At 37.6% G+C, this 22,802-nt stretch overlaps 1 protein-coding gene across 21 annotated transcripts in view; it reads right to left on the reverse strand.

Moving 5' to 3' along the window:
• Window positions 1-22,802, reverse strand: part of SGIP1 (SH3GL interacting endocytic adaptor 1) — a 229,972-nt gene that overhangs the window by 8,289 nt on the left and 198,881 nt on the right. For all 21 annotated transcript variants that reach the window (XM_070467995.1, XM_070467999.1, XM_070467996.1 and 18 more), the window contains 2 exons: window positions 18,452-18,607; window positions 10,212-10,344 (listed from right to left, as the gene is read on the reverse strand). In XM_070467995.1, the coding sequence (XP_070324096.1) occupies window positions 10,212-10,344; window positions 18,452-18,607 (289 nt within the window). The remainder of the gene's footprint in view (window positions 1-10,211; window positions 10,345-18,451; window positions 18,608-22,802) is intronic.

Genomic DNA, 22,802 nt, shown 5'->3' on the forward strand with positions numbered 1-22,802 from the left:
ATCACAGTGCTTAGGAGCTGAGGCCAAGAAGGCAGATAGTCCTGGATGTGAGTTCTTTCTTTTTAAAGTTGAAGTTCAGTTGTTTTACAATATTATATAAGTTACAGGTGCACAACATAGTGACTCATGGTTTTAAAAGGTTATACTCCATTTATAGTTACTGTAAAGTATTGGCTATATTCTCCATGTTGTACAATATATCCTTGTATTTTATTTTATGCCTAACAGTTTGCACCTCTTAATCTCCTACCATTGCCCTTCCACTAGTGACCACTGGCTTTTTCTCTATATCTGTGAGTCTACTTCTTTTTTTGTTATATTCACTAGTTGGTTGTATTTTTAAGATTCCACATATAAGTGATACAGTATTTGTCCTTCTCTGTCTGACTTATTTCACTTAGAATAATGTCCTCCAAGTCCATCCATGTTGCTGCAAATAGTGAAATTTCGTTCTTTTTATGGCTGAATAGTTTACTATTGTATACATATAGATATACATATATCCCACATCTTCTTTATCCATTCATCTGTTGATGGAACCAGTCTGCTCCTTCTGTACCTCGGCAAATTGTAAATAATGCTGCTATGAACACTGGGGTGTATGTATCTTTTCAAAATAGTGTTTTTGATTTTTCGGTTATATCTTGGTGTGAGTTCTGCTTGTCACTTTCAAGCTGAGTGATCTTGGACCAGTCATTAAAAACCTCTCTGTGCCTCTGTTATTTCCTCATCTGCCAAATGAGAATGATAATAATTTTTTAAAATATTTACTTTTTAATTTTTTTGGCCACACCATGTGGTTTGTAGGATCTTAGTACCCTCATGTGTGCATGCTAAGTTGCTTCAGTCGTGTCTGACTCTGTGCGACCCTATGGACTCTAGCCCGCTAGTCTCCTCTGTCCATGGGATTCTCCAGGCAAGAATACTGGAGTGGGTCACCATGCCCTCCTCCAGAGGATCTTCCCAGCCCAGGGATCAAACCCACATCTCTTACATCGCCTGCATTGGCAGGCTGGTTCTTCACCACTAGTGCTACCTGGGAAGCCCCTGAGTACCCTCACCAGGGATCAAACCCATGCTCCCTGCCCTGGAAGGCTGCAGTCTTAATTACTGGACCACTAGAGAAGTCCTGGGAATGAGAATAATATTTACACCTAGAGATGTTAGGATGATTGAAGAAGGCTGTTTTATATGAAACACTCAGCTTAGTGCCTAATATATAATAGGAATTAACATTTTAATACTGTAACCTAATAATATTCTTATCATATTTGCTCTTCACAAATAGCGAGTTAGACAAAGCAAGTTATGATTACTCTTTTGGGATTTGCCATTTTAAGGACTTAAATCCAGGTCTTCTAACTGGCAGTACTGCATTCTATGGTCTACTGTCAATTCTAGTTAGAAACAACTGTGAATTTGACTAAGGAAGAGTCAGATTTGAAGAGACAGCAAAAAGTTATAAAACAATAATACCAACTTGAATCTTGGATACACAGTGAAAATTTTGCAAGGTTATTATTTCTACCTTTTATAAGTGTGTGAGCACCGCAGGGGTTGCGTGGGTGGTGTCTGTGCTCTTGAAGTTTTATTCATGGAGTATGAGTTCTGCTGATTTTGAAGACTATAAACAGCTTTTTACTGGCCTAGCAATGCCTGCACATATGGACACCATGGGAAAGGGTCCTGAAGACAGGCTGCACTTACAGAGCTGGTATGGTTGATTTGGAAACAAAACCAGACACGGATCCTTTTATAAAATGAAAGACATGACTTTTGATAACATAATTTTAGATAGATGATCATTATAATCAAAGTTTTAAAACTTTGCAATAATCTCTATAATAAACCTTATAATAAAATTTCTACACTTTATTTTTAGCAGCCCAGTCCTCTGCAAATGAACTCTTATTTAGAAGTCTGTTATTTAAGATGGCTCAAAAGCAGAGTGACTCGCTCTCCCCTGCTATTTCTACACTCTTGTCCTCGGCGGGAGTTCTCAACTTCAAAGTAGTTCCTCTGCCCAGTGAGGGGCTTTATGGACATGTGATTGTCTCAGTTACTGGGGAGGGTGCTACTGGTAGCCAGAAAGTAAACTTGCTTTGATTTGAGAGTGATTCCACAAAATGCTAATTATGCCTAACACCCAATCCCTTGCATTGTTGAAAAACAATAACAACAATACAACTAAACCATAACAAAAGGGATTTCTCATTTAAAACAAAATGGCGGACTTAGGGCTACTTACATTTCACAAAGTACTCTGAAATATGTTAGGCAGTTAGTTTTCCACAGCTTAAAAAATACCTTGGTAAGAATAATTTTTATCCTTATTTGCAGATGAGGAAACTGAGGTTCAGGGAGATTAAGTGTCTAAGGTCAGTGGACAGTAGGGAAGCTGACTTAATTCCAGAATTCGGTCTCCTGCCTACATTTTAATATTTTACATCAAGTTCATATTCCAATAGGTGAATTCTGTCTACATTCTAGGCTTCATCATAATGATGTTTAAAGCTTAGATGATACTATTCTTACTAGAAAAATGTTATACACATTTCTATTTTTGAGAAATGTACCATCACATAGACACTTCATGTTTAATGGTTTCCTTACAACATGTGATTTTCAGCCCATGGGGTGCATTATAACCACTTGGCGGTCTTGCAAAAATATATACACCTTGGTCACATCCTTGTCTAATTCAATGAAACTGAGCCATGCCGTGTGGGGCACCTAAGACAGACAGGTCATGGTGGAGAGGTCTGACAGTATGTGGTCCACTGGAGAAGGAAATAGCAAACCATTTCAGTATTCTTGCCTTGAGAACCCCATGAACAGTATGAAAAAGCAAAGAGATAGGACACTGAAAGATGAATTCCCCAGGTCAATAAGTGCCTAATATGCTACTGGAGATCAGTGGAGAAATTACTCCAGAAAGAATGAAGGGATGGAACCAAAGCAAAAACAACACCCAGTTGTGGATGTGACTGGTGATAGAAGCAAGGTCTGATGCTGTAAAGAGCAATACTGCATAGGAACCTGGAATGTTAGGTCCATGAATCAAGGGAAACTGGAAGTGGTCAAACAAGTGATGGCAAGAGTGAATGTCGACATTCTAGGAATCAGCGAACTAACATGGACTGGAATGGGTGAATTTAATTGAGATAACCATTATATCTACTACTGTGGGCAGTAATCCTCTAGAAGAAATGGAGTAGCCATCACAGTCAACAAAAGAGTCTGAAATGAAGTACTTGGATGCAATCTCAAAAACAACAAAATGATCTCTGTTCGTTTCCAAGGTAAACCATTCAATATCATGGTAATCCAAGTCTATGCCCCGACCAGTAACGCTGAAGCTGAAGTTGAACGATTCTATGAAGACCTACAAGACCTTTTAGAACTAACACCCAAAAAAGATGTCCTTTTCATTATAGGGGACTGGGATGCAAAAGTAGGAAGTCAAGATATATCTGGGGTAACAGTTTTGGCCTTGGAGTACAGAATGAAACAGGGCAAAGGCTAATAGAGTTTTGCCAAGAGAACACACTGGTCATAGCAAACACCCTCTTCCAAAACACAAGAGAAGAATCTACACATGGACATCACCAGATGGTCAATACCGAAATCAGGCTGATTATATTCTTTGCAGCCAAAGATGGAGAAGCTCTATACAGTCAGCAAAAACACAACTGGGAGGTGACTGTGGCTCAGATCATGAACTCCTTATTGCCAAATTTAGACTGAAATTGAAGAAAGTACGGAAAACCACTAGACCATTCAGGTATGACCTAAATCAAATTCCTTATGACTATACAGTGGAAGTGAGAAATAGATTTAAGGGACTAGATCTGATAGACGGAGTGCCTGATGAACTATGGACGGAGGTTCATGACACGGTACAGGAGACAGGGGTCAAGACCATCACCATGGAAAAGAAATGCAAAAAAGCAAAGCGGCTGTCTGAGGAAGCCTTACAAATAGCTGAGAAAAGAAGAGAAGCGAAAAACAAAAGAGAAAAGGAAGTATATACCCATTTGAATGCAGAGTTCCAAAGAATAGCAAGGAGAGATAAGAAAGCCTTCCACAGCAATCAGTATAAAGAAATAGAGGAAAACAATAGAATGGGAAGGACTAGAGATCTCAAGAAAATTAGAGATACCAAGGGAACATTTCATGCAAAGATAGGTTCAATAAAGGACAGAAATGGTATGTACCTGACAGAAGAAAATATTAAGAAGAGGTGGGAAGAATATACAGAAGAACTGTACAAAAAATATCTTCATGACCCAGTTAATCACGATGGTGTGACCACTCACCCAGAGCCAGACATCCTGGAATGTGAAGTCAAGTGGGCCTTAGGAAGCATCACTACAAAGCTAGTGGAGGTGACGGAATTTCAGATGAGCTATTTCAAATTCGAAAAGATGATGCTGTGACAGTGCTGGACTCAATATGTCAGAAAATTTGGAAAACTCAGCAGTGGCCACAGGACTGGAGAAGGTCGGTTTTCATTCCAATCCCAAAGAAAGGCAATGCCAAAGAATGCTCCAACTACTGCACCATTGCATTCATCTCACACGCTAGTAAGGTAATGCTCAAAATTCTCCAAGCCAGGCTTCAGCAGTACATGAACTGTGAACCTCCAGATGTTCAAGCTGGTTTTAGAAAAGGCAGAGGAACCAGAGATCAAATTGCCAACATCTGCTGGATCATCGAAAAAGCAAGAGAGTTCCAGAAAAACATCTATTTCTGATTTATTGACTACACCAAAGCCTTTGACTGTGTGGATCACAATAAACTGTGGAAAATTCTGAAAGAGATGGGAATACCAGACCACCTGACCTGCCTCTTGAGAAACCTGTATGCAGGTCAGGCAGCAACAGTTAGAATTGGACATGGAACAACACACTGGTTCCAAATAGGAAAAGGAGTATGTCAAGGTTGTATATTGTCACCCTGCTCATTTAACTTATATGCAGAGTATATCAGGAGAAGTGCTGGGCTGGATGAAGCACAATATGGAATCAAGATTCCCAGGAGAAATATCAATAATCTCAGATGTGCAGATGACACCAACCTTATGGCAGAAAGTGAAGAACTAAAGAGCCTCTTGATGAAAGTGAAAGAGGAGAGTGAAAAGGTTGGCTTAAAGCTCAACATTCAGAAAACTAAGATCATGGCATCTGGTCCCATCACTTCACGGCAAATAGATGGGGAAACAGTGGCTGACTTTATTTTGGGGGGCTCCAAAATGACTGCAGGTGGTGTTTGTAGCCATGATATTAAAAGACTTTCTCCTTGGAAGAAAAGTTATGACCAACCTAGATAGCATATTAAAAAGCTGAGACATTACTTTGTCAACAAAGGTCCATCTAGTCAAGGCTATGGTTTTTCCAGTAGTCATGTATGGATGTGAGAGTTGGACTATAAAGAAAGCTGAGCACAGAAGAATTGATGCTTTTGAACTATGGTGTTGGAGAAGACTCCTGAGAGTCCCTGGGACTGCAAGGAGATTCAACCAGTCCATCCTGAAGGAGATAAGTTCTGGGTGTTAATTGGAAGGACTGACGTTGAATCTGAAGCTCCAGTACTTTGGCCACCTGATGTGAAGAGCTGACTCATTTTCAAAGACCCTGATGCTGGGAAAGATTGAGGGCAGGAGGAGAAGGGGACGACAGAAGATGAGATGGTTAGATGGCATTACCAACTCAATGAACATGAGTGTGAGTAAACTCCGGGAGTTGGTGACTCACTGGGAGGTCTGGCGTGCTGTGGTTCATGGGGTCACAAAGAGTTGGACATGACTGAGTGACCAAACTGAACTGAACTGGTCACATCTTGAACTAATTAAAAAAAATCTCTGAGAGTGTCAGCGCCCAGAAGATATCTCAGTCCCTGTCATCTCTATCTCTAACCCTCTCTTCTTCCCTATCTCTATCTCTACTGCTACTGCTAAGTCACTTCAGTCGTGTCCGACTCTGTGCGACCAGGCAAGAACACTGGAGTGGGTTGCCATTTCCTTCTTCAATGCATAAAAGTGAAAAGTGAAAGTGAAGTCGCTCAGCCATGTCCGACTCTTCATGACCCCGTGGACTGCAGCCTACCAGGCTCCTCCGTCCATGGGATTTTCCAGGTAAGAGTACTGGAGTGGGGTGCCAATGCCATTGCCATTGCCTTCTCCATCTCTATTTATCTATAAATAGATTTTATATAGATATCTCTCTATATCTCTGTCTGTCTATAATTAAGACCAGCTCAGAACCAGCATTTGTTTATAACTCCCCTGGTGATTTTAAAGTGTACTCATGTTTGAGATGTACTGATTTCTATTAAAAAGTACAACTTTCAAAAGTAATAATTTAGATTCCTCATCTTAAGCAAAATAATTTGAGCACGTTTAATCACAAAAATTTCAATGCTCAAAAAATAACCTAGGCAATCAAGTGGCTGGGAATCAGTGGGATATTCAGGCTCTGTATAATCCTGTTTTGAAACAGGATAAAGGGGTAAAGGGGTAAAGGGCAATCCTAAACATAGAAAGAAAGTTCTCATATCCTGTAATGTATTATACCAAATATTCTTTTAACCTTAAACTATTTCTTTTTTTTTAAATTAATTAATTTATTTTAATTGGAGGCTAATTATTTTCCAGTATAGCAGTGATTTTTACCTTACATGAATCAGCCATGGGTGTACATGTGTTTCCTATCCTGAATCCCCACCTCCTACCTCCCTCCCATCCCATCTCTCAGGGTTGTTCCGGTGCACCAACTTTGAGTGCCCTGTTTCATGCATCGAACTCGGACTGGCGATCTATTTCACATATGGTAATATACATGTTTCAATGCTATTTTCTCAAATCATCCCACCCTGACCTTCTCCCACAGAGCCCAAAAGTCTGTTCTTTATATCTGTGTCTCTTTTGCTTTCTCCCATATAGGGTCATTGTTATCATCTTTCTAAATTCCGTATATATGCATTAGTATATTGCATTGGTATTTTTCTTTCTGACTTACTTCACTCTGTATAACAAGCTCCAGTTTCATCCACCTCATTAGAACTGATTCAAATGTGTTCTTTTTAATAGCTGAGTAATATTCCATTGTGTGTATGCACTATAGCTTTCTTATCTGTTCATCTTCCAATGGAGATCTAGGTTGCTTCCATGTCCTAGCTATTATAAACAATGCTGCGATGAACATTGGGGTACACATGTCTCTTTCAATTTTGGTTTCCTCGGTGTGTATGCACAGCAGTGGGATTGCTGGGTTGTATGGCAGTTCTATTTCCAGTTTTTTAAGGAATCTCCACACTGTTCTCCATAGTGGTTGTACTAATTTGCATTCCCATCCACAGTGTAAGAGGTTTCCCTTTTCTCTGCACCTTCTCCAGCATTTATTGTTTGTAGACTTTTTGACAGCAGCCATTCTGACCAGCATGAGATGGTATCTCATTGTGGTTTTGATTTGCATTTCTCTGATAATGAGTGATGTTGAGCATCTTTTTTTGTGTTTGTTAGCCATCTGTATGTCTTGGGAGAAATGTCTGTTTAGTTCTTTGGCCCATTTTTTGATTGGGTCATTTATTTTTCTGGTATTGAGCTGAATGAACTGCTTGTATATTTTTGAGATTAATTCTTTGTCAGTTTCTTCATTTGCTATTATTTTCTCCCATTCTGAAGGCTGTCTTTTCACCTTGCTTATAGTTTCCTTCATTGTGCAAAAGCTTTTAAGTTTAATTAGGTCCTATTTGTTTATTTTTGCTTTTATTTCCATTACTCTGGGAGGTGGGTCATAGAGGATCCTATTGTGATTTATTTCAGAGAGTGTTTTACCTATGTTTTCCTCTAGGAGTTTTATAGTTTCTGGTATTACATTTAGATCTTTAATCCATTTTGAGTTTGTTTTTGTGTATGGTGTTAGAAAGTATACTAGTTTCATTCTTTTACAGGTGGTTGACCAATTTTCCCAGCACCATTTGTTAAAGAGATTGTCTTTTCTCCATTGTATAATCTTGCCTCCTCTGTCAAAGATAAGGTGCCCATAGGTGTATGGATTTACCTCTGGGCTTTCTATTCTGTTCCATTGATCTATATTTCTGTCTTTGTGCCAGTACCATACTGTATTAATGATTGTAGCTTTGTAGTATAGTCTGAAGTCAGGCAAATTGGTTCCTCCAGTTCCATTCTTCTTTCTCAAGATTGCTTTGGCTATTTGAGTTTTTTTGTATTTCCATACAAATTAATGAAATTATTTGTTCTAGTTCTGTGAAAAATACTGTTGGTAACTTCATAGGGATTGCATTGAATCTATAGATTGCTTTGGGTAGTATACTCATTTTCACTATATTGATTCTTCTGATCCATGAACATGCTATATTTCTCCATCTATTTGTGTCATCTTTGATTTCTTTCATCTGTGTTTTATAGTTTTCTATAGATAGGTCTTTTGCTTCTTTAGGTAAATTTATTCCTAAGTATTTTATTCTTTTTATTGCAATGGTGAATGGAATTGTTTCCTTAATTTCTCTTTCTGTTTTCTCACTGTTAGTGTATAGGAATGCAAGGAATTTTTGTGTGTTAATTTTATATCCTGAAACTTTCCTATATTCATTGATTAGCTCTAGTAATTTTCTGGTGGTGTCTTTAGGGTTTTCTGTGCAGAGAATCATGGCATCTGCAAACAGTGAGTTTCACTTCTTCTTTTCCAATCTGGATTGCTTTTATTTCTTTTTCTTCTCTGCTGTGGCTAAAACTTCCAAAACTATGTTGAATAGTAGTGATGAGAGTGGGCGCTCTTGTCTTGTTCCTGACTTTAGGGAAAATGTTTTCAATTTTTCACCATTGAGGGTAATGTTTGCTGTAGATTTATCATATATATCTTTTATTATGTAGAGGTATGTTCCTTCTATGCCTGCTTTCCAGAGAGTTTTTATCATAAATGGATGTTGAATTTTGTCAAAGGCTTTCTCTGAGTCTATTGAGATAATCATGTGGTTTTTATCTTTTAATTTGTTAATGTTAACCTTAAATTATTTCTTAACATAAGTTTCATTAGAATTTATTTTGTGGGACTATCACATTATAAAAAAATTCAACTTACATTTAATCATTTAAAATAACAGATTTTAGTACAGTAATATTCTTAACAAAATTTTGTTTAGCAACTGTTGTGTCTGATTCTTTGTGACCCCATGGATTGTAGGCTACCAGGCTCCTCTGCCCATGGAATTTTCCAGACAAGAATACTGGAGTGGGTAGACATTTCCTTCTCCAGGGGAGCTTCCCGAATCAAGGATTGAACCTATGTCTCATGCATTGCAGGCAGATTCTTTACCACTCTGCCACCTGGGAAGCCTCCTTAACAAAATTACAGTAAACTATTTTGTCAATATATTGAATTTCGAATCTTATTGAATCTATTGAATCTTATTGAATCTATTTTGAATCTTAATTGACGTAGTTTTCTGCAAATTCATTTTTGTGGCATGTTTCCCTAAATTTGAATAATTTTTTTTTTTTACTTGTAAGTTTCAAATAATGTATGACTACTCTAAATAGCCTTTACACAGCCTTTTGAGATCTCTATATTCTTATAGATTATAGCTTTTAAATAATATTTAAAGAAGTGTTACTTTACTTTTATTTAATGTTAAGTATGCTAGAATTTTCAACTACAAATTGGTACTTGCCTTCTACCTCTACAAGGATTAATTCATGTGCTGCTGTAACTGCTGATTTTCAACAGCCCCTGAAAGAAGCTTAGGGTGGAGAGCACAAATGAGGCACTTAGTGCTCTGGGAAAAACCAGCAGAACAGGTCTTCAGAAAGTTAGATATTTTCTGGAGCTTATTTTATGAGACCAGTTCTTCTCCTCATATCTAGAAAAGCACTAAAATCCTTCATGGTGATATCTGCTCCTCATGACTAGCAGTAACCTTCATGAGACAAGCAGAAACCTGCAAAAAAAATGTGCTTAATTGCATGCAATTTCCCTTCACCAAAATCACATATATACTGACTTCCCTCCTACTTCTTTGGAACAATTTCTCAGAGCTATCTGGAATGCTGCCTCCAAGGCTATAGTTCTAATTTTGCCCCAATTAAAACTTGACTCATAACTCTCACATTGTACATTTTTTTTAAGTTGATAGAATGAATATACATTTGTAATATGAAAGAGACACCCTGACCATATAAATAGTCTTACCTGATATTTGAGCATGTCCACATTATAATATGTAGCCTGGGGTTTTTGTTCCGACACTTTCTTTAGGTGAGTCATCAAATTTGGCATGTTTACCCAGAATTCCTTGGCACTGGCATCATTTTGGGTATTATCGCTATTTAATTGGGAAGAAAAACTGATTGAGTAGCATCTTGTGAAAAACACAAAACACAAAAAAAGCATCTTAGCAAATTATCATCTGCTTTCTGTCTCAATCTTTGAGAATTTATACAGACTATTATTAACAATAGTAGAGTTGCAGTCCTGAATGGTATGTTAATAAATACCCAAGAAAGTGAAAGTGTTAGTCACTCAGTCATGTGTGACTCTTTGCAACCCGTGGACTGTAGCTCCTCAAGGAATTCTCCAGGCAAGAATACTGGAGTGGGTTGCCATTTCCTTCTCCAGGGGACTCCAAGGGTCAAATCCAGGTCTCCTGCATGCAGGCAGATTCTTTACCATCTGAGCTACCAGGCAAGCCCATAAATACCCATAGTGAGGCATTATTGTATTGCTGTAAATCCCAAGGAGTACCGGTGATATTAACCAATCATAATGATAATGATTGGTTCAAAGAATGAATAATGGTTGCTTCAAAGAGTGAATTATTTATTAACCCAAATTTAATAGCTCTAACACATCACCACTGTTTCCTCTAAATTAGTCAGTTAATGCAGTCAAGGAGTCATATACATTGATTTTCTTTTGAATTTACTTCAACAGTAGATTCTCAGAAATTACTGATTTAAATATTTGGCTATAAGTAAACACATTCTTTGTCTCCAACTGAGGAGAAAAGTGTTACTAAAATTATCATGCTCGCTTTTTAATATTCACAGTAGTTCATCTAAGAGCATCTAAATCATACAAAGTCACCTCACTAACAAGACGATCTTGGAATTTAAATGATAATAACCACGGCAGTTATACTAGAGAGTGCAGTCTTAGTGAATTAAATGAGTTTTGTATCCCTAGGGGAGTTGATAGCTTCCCCTGATGTTTCTTGAAAATGCTTGCCTCAATGGCAAAAGAATCAGGCAAGACTGTGAAAAGCATTTGCTTACTTCCTGCATAATGAGGAAATTGAGGGCTGAAGTGTCTAAGCAACTTACTGATATTTCACTTTCAGAATATCCTGTAGAATAAAATAACAGTAGTTAGAATTTTTTGAACATCTATTATGTGCTAGGCACTCTGTTATCTATGCTATAAACTCTTTCACTAATATCTACCCTGCAAAGAAAGAAGGATCTTATTTTTTAAAGATGAGTGAATGTTATAAAAAGAGAAAATTAGAGGATAAGAAAACAGAAGGGTGTGATAAAGACAAATCATAAATTTCTAAGATTCAGCCTCTGGAAGTCAAACATAATCAGAGCCTTAAAAATGATCCTGGTCCAGAGTGGTTGTAGGGCCCAAGTATCAGCAAGACCCCTATGGTTCTGTTGTGCCTGATACAGGCTGTTGAGGACAAAACAAAGTCCTATTACTCTGGACAGGTAGGAAGTGGATGGAAAAGACCCTTGGCTCCTTGTCTTTGCCCCTGGCCAAGTTAAGCTAAGGATGCTTATAAAGGCTGTCTAAACTGTTATCTAAAACATCCAAGTTATCCAGAGCTTCTTGAGGGGTAGCTATACTCGGAGGCAGGAGACGAGAATAATAGAGGATCACCAAAATTAAGTAATTTACTTAAGGTTGAATAGCTAAATAAGTAACAGGGTCAGGATTACAGCCCAGGTCAGTCTTACTGTACTATACCAAAACAGATACAGAATTAATATCCAGCAACATTTTATTTTATTAATGTTAATAAGCTATGGTTTTTTGAGTCGAACCAAAAAGAAGGCTGAGCACCAAAGAATTGATACTTTTGATCTGTGGTTCTGGAGAAGACTCTTGAGAGCCAGGTGGGCAACAAGGAGATATAACAGTCAATCCTAAAGGAAATCAACCCTGAATATTCATTGGAAGGACTGGTGCTGAAGCTGAGGCTCAAACACTTTGGCCACCTGATGTGAAGAGCCAAATCATTAGAAAAGACCCCAATGCTGAGAGAGACTGAGGGCAAGAGAAGAAGGGGGTTTCAGAGGATGAAATGGTTGGATGGCATTACCGACTCAATGGACATGAGTTTGAGCAAACCCTGGGAGATAGCGAAGGACAGGGAAGCCTGGCGTGCTGCAGTCCACAGGATTGCAGAGTCAGGCACAGCTTAGTGACTGAACAACAACAACATTTTATTAAGTTGTGCTAAGTAAATCTGGATAACTGAAAAATCTCAATTATATATTTAACAACACAATAAGCTGAGTCATATGTCTATGATAATTCCTCAGGCAAACTTGCTTTAATAAACAGTCAAGAAAGCTTTAGCAATCCAAAGCTTATACAAAGATGCAATTCTTGAATGCTCAAGAAGTCTTGAGAATTCTTTAGACTCGTAATTGGTTTAATAATCGTTCCTAAACATCCTTTGTAAACCAAATCATTTCATAAGGGAGAAGTAGAAGTAAATTTCAGTTTGGTCCCTGTCATAGGGATTGCAAACCTAAATGTCTCCAGGGACCAAGCTGGTAACCTAAATGTTACAGTAAAGATAATACAGAGGATTAAGATGACAGATGAAAGGAGTCTTGAGAGCTGTATTTGAGAATAATGTTGGGTCCCATTGCCTTTTAAAAACTAGGTGTGGTAGTAGAGGTGGTGGAGCTTCACTGTATAACAAAAACCAAAGAAGCTGTAGGACTAATGGGTCACCCATCCTAGCCCTGGGCTTCCCTGGTGGTTCAGCTGTTAGGAGTCTGCCTGCAATGCCTGAGATGCAGGAAATACAGGTTCTATCCCTGGGTGTGGAAGATTCCCTGGAGGAGGAAATGGCAACCCAATCCCGTATTCTTGCCTGGAGAATCACATGGACAGAGGAGTCTAATGGACTACAATCCATGGGGTCTCAAAGAGTGGAATGTGACTGAGCACACATGTAGGCAATCACAGCCCTAACACAATCATCAAATACATTTAATAAAGTCCAAATTAATGAGAGTTTTTGTTTAATTAAAAAAACAATTTAAGGGTCTATATAGTGTTTTGTCAAACAGGAATATTCACAGACTGATAATTCAATGCATAAGACTGAAGTATTAATATAAAACTCTGACTCACATATATATACCTAAGAATTTGATAACATATCTGCCTAAAAATGCAACAAAAACTACAACTATCCCACCAGTGATATTTACAAACAAACTGGTGAAATAGTGGCACACAATTCCTAATTACTGATGGAGGAACCTAGAAAAATAAAATTAACTGACTCAATGTGCACATCAAAAACACACAGGGAAACTAAAATTAAAAGTTGTTCATTTCCAATCTTGGCCATTTCATGTTTATCTTTCACTTCATAGGTGAGCATTTCATTTATATTTTTAAGCCTGGAATCAGGTTTACCAGTTAAACCATTGTAAAGACCAATGAGAAGGAGGTGATCTTAGTCATCATCTGAAAGATCTGTGACTGTTTTTCCATCACTGGAGTGAAAAAGTCTCATGCAACCAAGAAAGAGAGTGACTGTATTGTCCCTCAAATTCCAAATGACCTTTAGCTATTTCTTCATAAATATCCATCTTGATAAAATACTTTAAATTATAGTTGAATTGTTCATTCATTCAACAAGTACTATTCAAGTCCTTATTAGGGACAGTGGAAGGTACTGAGGATATGGTGGTGATCCAATAGATGTGTTCTATTCCCTCATGTGTTTTATAGTCTAGTAGGGAAGGTGGATGAATGAAGAAAGCAAACATATATAATGACTGGTTTTAGTAAGTCTGACAATGGAAAGAATAGGAATCTTGAGAGAGAATAACAAGGTTACATGATTTAGTTTGAGAGTGGGGAGGACAGTGGGATGGTCAGGCAAGGCTGAGTGGAGCTGAGATCTGAAGGATGAGTATGAGTCTGGTGGAGAAGAGTGGAAATGCTATTGAAAGCAGAGTAAACAATGTACAAAACTTTGATGTGGGAAAGGACTCAGCCAGTTCCAAGATGGGCAGGTATGGCTGCAGCTACAAGGATTCCGAACAGGATGGTGGGAGATGAGGATAGACAAACAGGCAAGAGTGGATGAATCAGGACCTTGAAGGTAATGGTACACTAGTTGTAATGTGAAGCCTCCAGAAGGTTATAAGGGAGGACAACCTGATTTACATCTAAAAAGCTGGCTATTGTGTACAGAAGCGGGGCAAGACTGGATGCAGAGAGGGGAAGAGGAAAGCACTAGCTGTGGTCCAAGGAAATGATAGTCATCATTTGGACAGAAGTCATGATAAAGGGAAAAAGTGGCCATTTTAAAGATAGAATTTTAGATGGAATATCAGGACTTGTTGATGGAAAAACTACCAAGAATGTTTCTCTTTGTCTCATCCATTGCCAATAATAAACATGTATAGTGGATCGCTTTTAATAGTATGTATGTGTGTATGTGTTGTGTGAACATGGATATGCACATATATGACAAAACATCATGTTCAGATTTAATAGGAAATGTGAAATGCATTTATATAAACAAATTTAGAAAAGCTTCTTTGATGCCACACAGGTAACGTTCCATCAAAACAATTACCATCACAGTGTAATGAAATTACATGTCTCGAGACCATAGCAAAAATTAACAAAGCTAAAAGCTGGTTTTTTGAAAAAATTAACAAAATTGACAAACCATTAGCAAGACTCATTAAGAAACAAAGGGAGAAGAACCAAATTAACAAAATTAGAAATGAAAATGGAGAGATCACAACAGACAACACTGAAATACAAAGGATCATAAGAGACTACTACCAGCAGCTCTATGCCAATAAAATGGACAACTTGGAAGAAATGGACAAGTTCTTAGAGAAGTATAACTTTCCAAAACTGAACCAGGAAGAAATAGAAGATCTTAACAAACCCATCACAAGCAAGGAAATCGAAACTGTAATCAGAAATCTTCCAGCAAACAAAAGCCCAGGACCAGATGGCTTCACAGCTGAATTCTACCAAAAATTTAGAGAAGAGCTAACACCTATCTTACTCAAACTCTTCCAGAAAATTGCAGAAGAAGGTAGACTTCCAAACTCATTCTATGAGGCCACCATCACCCTAATTCCAAAACCAGACAAAGATGCCACAAAAAAAGAAAACTACAGGCCAATATCACTGATGAACATAGATGCAAAAATCCTTAACAAAATTCTAGCAAACAGAATCCAACAACATATTAAAAAAATCATTCATCATGACCAAGTGAGCTTTATCCCAGGAATGCAAGGATTCTTTAATATCCGCAAATCAATCAATGTAATACACCACATTAACAAATTGAAAGATAAAAACCATATGATTATCTCAATAGATGCAGAAAAAGCCTTTGACAAAATTCAACATCCATTTATGATTAAAACTCTCCAGAAAGCAGGAATAGAAGGAACATACCTCAACATAATAAAAGCTATATATGACAAACCCACAGCAAGCATCACCCTCAATGGTGAAAAATTGAAAGCATTTCCCCTGAAATCAGGAACAAGACAAGGGTGCCCACTCTCACCACTACTATTCAACATAGTTTTGGAAGTTTTGGCCACAGCAATCAGGGCAGAAAAAGAAGTAAAAGGAATCCAGATAGGAAAAGAAGAAGTGAAACTCTCGCTGTTTGCAGATGACATGATCCTCTACATAGAAAACCCTAAAGACTCTACCAGAAAATTACTAGAGCTAATCAACGAATACAATCAAGTTGCAGGATATAAAATTAACACACAGAAATCTCTTGCATTCCTATACACTAACAATGAGAAAACAGAAAGAGAAATTAAGGAAACAATACCATTCACCATTGCAACAAAAAGAATAAAATACTTAGGAGTATATCTACCTAAAGAAACAAAAGACCTATACATAGAAAACTATAAAACACTGATGAAAGAAATCAAAGAGGACACAAGCAGATGGAGAAATATACCATGTTCATGGATTGGAAGAATCAATATTGTCAAAATGGCTATACTACCCAAAGTAATCTATAGATTCAATGCAATCCCTATCAAACTACCAACAGTATTTTTCACAGAACTAGAACAAATAATTTCACAATTTGTATGGAAATACAAAAAACCTCGAATAGCCAAAGTAATCCTGAGAAAGAAGAATGGAACTGGAGGAATCAATCTGCCTGACTTCAGACTCTACTACAAAGCCACAGTCATCAAGACAGTATGGTACTGGCACAAAGATAGAAATATAGATCAATGGAACAGAATAGAAAGCCCAGAGATAAGTCCACGAACCTATGGTCACCTTATCTTCGACAAAGGAGGCAAGGATATACAATGGAAAAAAGATAACCTCTTTAACAAGTGGTGCTGGGAAAACTGGTCAACCACCTGTAAAAGAATGAAACTAGAACACTTTCTAACACCATACACAAAAATAAACTCAAAATGGATTAAAGATCTAAATGTAAGACCAGAAACTATAAGACTCCTAGAGGAGAACATAGGCAAAACACTCTCCGACATAAATCACAGCAGGATCCTCTATGACCCACATCCCAGAATTTCAGAAATAAAAGCAAAAATAAACAAATGGGACCTAATGAAACTTAAAAGCTTCTGCACAACAAAGGAAACTATAAGCAAGGTGAAAAGACAGCCCTCAGATTGGGAGAAAATAATAGCAAACAAAGCAACAGACAAAGGATTAATCTCAAAAATATACAAGCAACTCCTCCAGCTCAACTCCAGAAAAATAAATGACCCAATCAAAAAATGGGCCAAAGAACTCAACAGACATTTCTCCAAGGAAGACATACAGATGGCTAACAAACACATGAAAAGATGCTCAACATCACTCATTATCAGAGAAATGCAAATCAAAACCACAATGAGGTACCATTACACGCCAGTCAGGATGGCTGCTATCCAAAAGTCTACAAGCAATAAATGCTGGAGAGGGTGTGGAGAAAAGGGAACCCTCTTACACTGTTGGTGGGAATGCAAATTAGTACAGCCACTATGGAAAACAGTGTGGAGATTTCTTAAAAAGCTGGAAATAGAACTGCCATATGACCCAACAATCCCACTTCTGGGCATACACACCAAGGAAACCAGATCTGAAAGAGACACATGCACCCCAATGTTCATCGCAGCACTGTTTATAATAGCCAGGACATGGAAGCAACCCAGATGCCCATCAGCAGACGAATGGATGAGGAAGCTGTGGTACATATACACCATGGAATATTACTCAGCCATTAAAAAGAACTCATTTGAATCAGTTCTAATGAGATGGATGAAACTGGAGCCCATTATACAGAGCGAAGTAAGCCAGAAAGATAAAGACCATTACAGTATACTAACACATATATATGGACTTTAGAAAGATGGTAACAATAACCCTACATGCAAAACAGAAAAAGAGACTCAGATGTATGGAACAGACTTGTGGACTCTGGGAGAAGGCGAGGGTGGGATGTTTCAGGAGAACAGCATTGAAACATGTATGTTATCTCGGGTGAAACAGATCACCAGCCTAGGTTGGGTGCATGAGACAAGTGCTCGGGCCTGGTGCACTGGGAAGACCCAGAGGGATCGGGTGGAGAGGGAGGTGGGAGGGGGGACTGGGATGGGGAGTACATGTAAATCCATGGCTAATTCATATCAATGTATAACAAAAACTACTGTAATGATGTAAAGTAATTAGCCTCCAACTAATAAAAATTAAAAAAAAAAAAAAAAAAAGAAATTACATGTCTCACAAAGAGATTTTTAAGCTTATATGAAGAATAGCTTACAGTTCAGGTATCATCTGATTTTTAAAAGATGCCAAAACAATAAATGGATTTTATTCCTTTTATTTTGCTCATTTCCCATCATCCTCATCCGTTGTCTACCAGTGATAAGCAAAATAGACAATGAATAAATTTTATTACTCTAAATGTCTCTTTAGCCGCTTGAGATAATTGGCCATTAAAAAAATATATATGTGTATACATATGCATATATGTATACATAGATATACATACACAGATATATACAGAGTTCTGGGATTCAATCTATAAACATATCTGAATAACAATAATTTCTCTACAGTGCTTCCCTCTTGCTAAGGTACATCTCTCATCTAAGAAAAACATGTTAAGACACCTACATCTTTAAAAAATTTGTGGAAAATATATTTACCAGCAGAGAAGTTGGGGATTTGGCAGGACGTGTTCTAACCTGCTGAAATTTATCACCCGAAAAGTCAGAGCAGCTGGCGATGGGTTGTTGGCAAAGTGTCTGGTGATCCCGGCAGGAAAAGACAACACCATTTCTCCAGTAATCTTCACGATACATCTGGCATGTCACAACACGTGAGAGGAAAGAGAGGAAACTCAGGTCAACATGCTGTGAATCAAAGCAGTTGTGAAAAGCAAAGATTTCTGTAATACTATGACATAGCAGAAGTGAGAAAAAGTAAACTCTTACAATTCACTCTGAATTGCTAAGTCATTTCTAAGACTTGAGGACTCAAAGTTTTGTATTAACACTCCAAAAGGTGGCGATTTTGTTGAAGGTATTTTTGCATTGTTAGAATAACAGGACAGCTTTTCTTTTCCTGTAGAAAAGTCTGTATGTTCACCTCACAAAAAGAATAATTTATCCTGGTGGTTCTCTCTCTATTTGATTTCTGAATTGTTGGCAGTATATTTGAAGATATTAAACTACACAGCATTGTCACACTATTCACTGGGATTTATTTTAGCTTTCTGAGTAACACAATTGATGCCTTCAGTATGTTCTTTTATGGACTCAAGGGGTAAACTTTTTGCTTCCCACTTAATTAGATCTTCATTCCGTTAACTTGTCTATTTGGTTGAAACTATAAAATCAGTCACATACATAAGTTAATCAGCTGGATGATAATTTGGAAGGAAGAATAATCTTTTTTTTTTTTTTAAAAAAGCTTTATTTAGCATCACTAATTACTAGAGAAATGCAAGCCAAAACTACAATGAGATATCACATCACACTGATCAGAATGGACATCATCAAAAAATCTATAAAGGCTGAGGAAGGTATGCAGGAAAGGGAACCCTTCTACACTGTTGGTGGGAATCTAAATTAGTACAACCATTATGGAGAACAGTAAGGAGGTTCCTTAAAAAACTAACTATAGAACTACCATATGATCCAGCAATCCCACTTCTGGGCTTATATTGGGATAAAACCATAATTCAAAAAATACATGCACCCCAATGTTCACTGAGGCACTATTTACAATAGCCATGACAGGGAAGCAGCCTGAATGTCCATCAACACAGAAGTGAATAAAGAAGATATGGTACATATATAATAGAATGGGATATTACGCAGCCATAAAAAGAATAAAATAATGCCATTTGCAGCAACATTGGATGAACCTAGAGATTTTCATCACATATCGCTTATACATGGAATCTAAAAACATATGACAAATGAACTTACTTATAGAACAGAAATAAAGTCACAGATGTAGAAAGCAAACTTATGGTTACCATGGGGTATGCAGGGGAGGGATAAATTGGGAGGTTGGGATTGACACAACAAAAATCTGTGTAAGATAGATAACTAATAAGGACCTCCTGTACAGCACAGGGAACTCTACTCAATACTCTGTAATGATCATATGGGAACAGAATCTAAAAAAGAGTAGATATGTATAAAGGCATAACTGATTCACTTTGCTGTATACCTGAAACTAACACGACATTGTAAATTAACTGTAGTCCAATAAAAATTAAAAAGGGCCTTATTGAAATATAATTGATATACTGGCACTTATTTATAGTGTAAAGTTCCATAATTTTTGACATAATCTACATCTGTGAAACGATTACACAATCCAGATAGTCAAGATTTCCACATCCCTAGAAGTTTCATCTTGTGTTTTTGTTTTTCTCTCCTGTAGTTTTCCATCCTTTCCGCCTTATCTCTTGGCAATTGCCAATATATTTTCTGACAGTACACATTAGTTTGGACTGTCTAAAATTTTATATAAACAGAATCAAAAGGTGTGTGATTTTTTTGATCTGGCTTTTTCCACTTGGCATAATTATTTTGAGATTCACTCACATAGTGTGGCAATCAATAGCTCATGTCATGTCTTTTTATTGCTGGGTAGAATATGGATATACCATAGGCAATTTTAAAAAATTCATTTATTGAATAACATTTGAATTCTTTCCATTTTTTTTGGCCTATTACAAATAAATCTGTGATGAATATGTGTGTACAAGTCTGTCTCTGGGCACATGCTCTTATTTCTCTTGGATAAATATGAGTGAAATGATTGGATCACATAGTAGGTGTACCTTTAACTTTTTAAGAAACTGCCAAACTGTTTTCTGAAGTGGAAAACATAGCTGAGTATGAGAGTTTTAATTCCTTCACATCCTCACCAACACTTGGTAGCTCTGTCTTTTTAATTTTAGTCATTCTAATAGGTGAGTAATGGTATCTCATTGTTGTTTTAATCTGCATTTCCCTAATGGCTAAGGATGTTAGCATCTTTTCATGTGTTTCTTTGTGATTTATCTATTTGGATGAAGTGTCTGCTCAAACTTTCTGCTAAGTTTATAAACTGAGTTTTCTGTTCTCTTATTGAATTTTGAGAGTTTTTTGTACATTTTAGATACAAATATTTTTAACAGATACATGTTTTGCAAAGATTTTTTCCCCAGTCTGGCTTGTTTTTCTTTCCCTTTAGAGTATTAGTAACTTTGAAGACTTTTTTTTTTTTTCTAAAGAGCAGAAATTTTAAATTCAATTTATTCTTTTGTGGGTTTTAATTAGTTTATTCTTTTGGAGTCTTATCTAAGAAATCATAGATAAACCTGAAAGTCACAAAAATTTCACCTATTTTATTCTAGAAATTTTTTATTTTTAGTTTTACATTCAGTGTTATGATCTATTTTTGGCTAATTTTTGCATATTTTCTGTGAGGTATAAGTCTGAGTTTATTTTTCAGTTGTGTGGATGAATATATCTCATCATCCTGCTATCATCTGTAGAATTTATCCACTTGGCAATTTTGTCAAAATTCAGTTGTCCACATATGTGTGGGTCTATTTCTAAATTCTCTGTTCTGTTCCATTGATCTATTTTGTCCATCTTTATACCAATACCACAACCAATCTGTCTTGATACTGTAGCTTTTAAATTGTTCTGAAATCAAGTAGCATTATTCTACCAACTTTGTTCTTTTTCAAAAATGTTTTGCCTATTTTAGGTCCTTGGTGTTTCCACATGAAATTTAGGATCTCTGTGTCAATTTCTAAATAAAACGAATGGAGTTCCAATTCACCCTCTACTGCCTGCTTTTAGAGAATTAGTATCGGGCCCTTCAGGCATGTATTTTTTCTTGGCCAACAGGCACTATGTTATATCTTGTCAGTAGAGGGCACTAGACAAACATTGCAAAAATGAAGCAATTTTTTTTTTTTTTTTTTCGTTCTCTTCCTCCTTGCAGCGTGCTTGCTAGGCAGGCTCCTTGCAGGACTCATGGCTAATCTAGAGCTAGGCTCCCGCAGTGCAGGAGGGATGTGGTGCCCCAGGGTGTGGGTACTGCAACCCCAGTGACGCTGGCAGATTCTATAGCGTCTGGCTCCTGAGGCCCCTGTGGCTGGGCTGCCCCAGTGCCCAGACGGGGTCGGCGGCGCCAGACTCCTTCATGTGCATACTTTCTCCACTGCCAGCTTCTCTGGTACCCGCCAGCCTTAGCTTCCTTGGGCACCCTCCTCAGCCAGTTTTGCAGTGTAACGTGCCTCAGTGAGACTTCTCCCATGAACAGCTGAGAGGCTGGTGGGCTCTCTCTATATCCATGGCCTGGATACTTCCCAGGAAGTCAGTCGGGGCAATCATAGGGCACGCTTCACCTCTCAGGGGCGACTATCCTTTCCCTGAGGTCCCATGTCTTGCAAATCATTGTTTCATATATTTTGTCCATTTTGAAGAGTTTTCAGGTAGAAGGGTCAATTGGTTACTCCATCTTGACCAGAAGCAGAAACCTCAAAATGATTATTCTTCTTTGGGAAATAACGAATAATAATAATGAATAATGAAAATAACAATGAATAATGAATAATGCGTGAACTTCTTTACAACTTTCGGATACATCTGGATAACTGACCCTTGCACTATTTCCTAGTGTACTTTCTGGGGAAACTGAGCTTGATCAATGAAAACTTGGCTCACACTTGAATACAGAAAACTCTATTTATCCTATACTCACCTTGTGTGCTGTGTAACTGACTGATGAGACACAAATGACTCAGGTGAGATGGTCCTTGGTACACATTCAAAATAGCTTATGTGAAGAACTGCTATAGCCTTGTATGTGCAAAGTTGGGTTTGGCTTAGAGGTGGAGGGGCAGGTACGCTTTCTAAAGTTACCCTTTTCCCTCTCAGGTATTATCATCTCTAACTCTGAACTGCTCTAAATGAGAATTTTGGGGTCTGGAAGTTTGCCCCTCCCTCTCTCCCTGAGAATATTGCTGATCTCCCAGCTTGG

Source organism: Odocoileus virginianus, chromosome 5, assembly GCF_023699985.2.
Source record: "Odocoileus virginianus isolate 20LAN1187 ecotype Illinois chromosome 5, Ovbor_1.2, whole genome shotgun sequence".
Classification (NCBI taxonomy): Eukaryota; Metazoa; Chordata; class Mammalia; order Artiodactyla; family Cervidae; genus Odocoileus; species Odocoileus virginianus.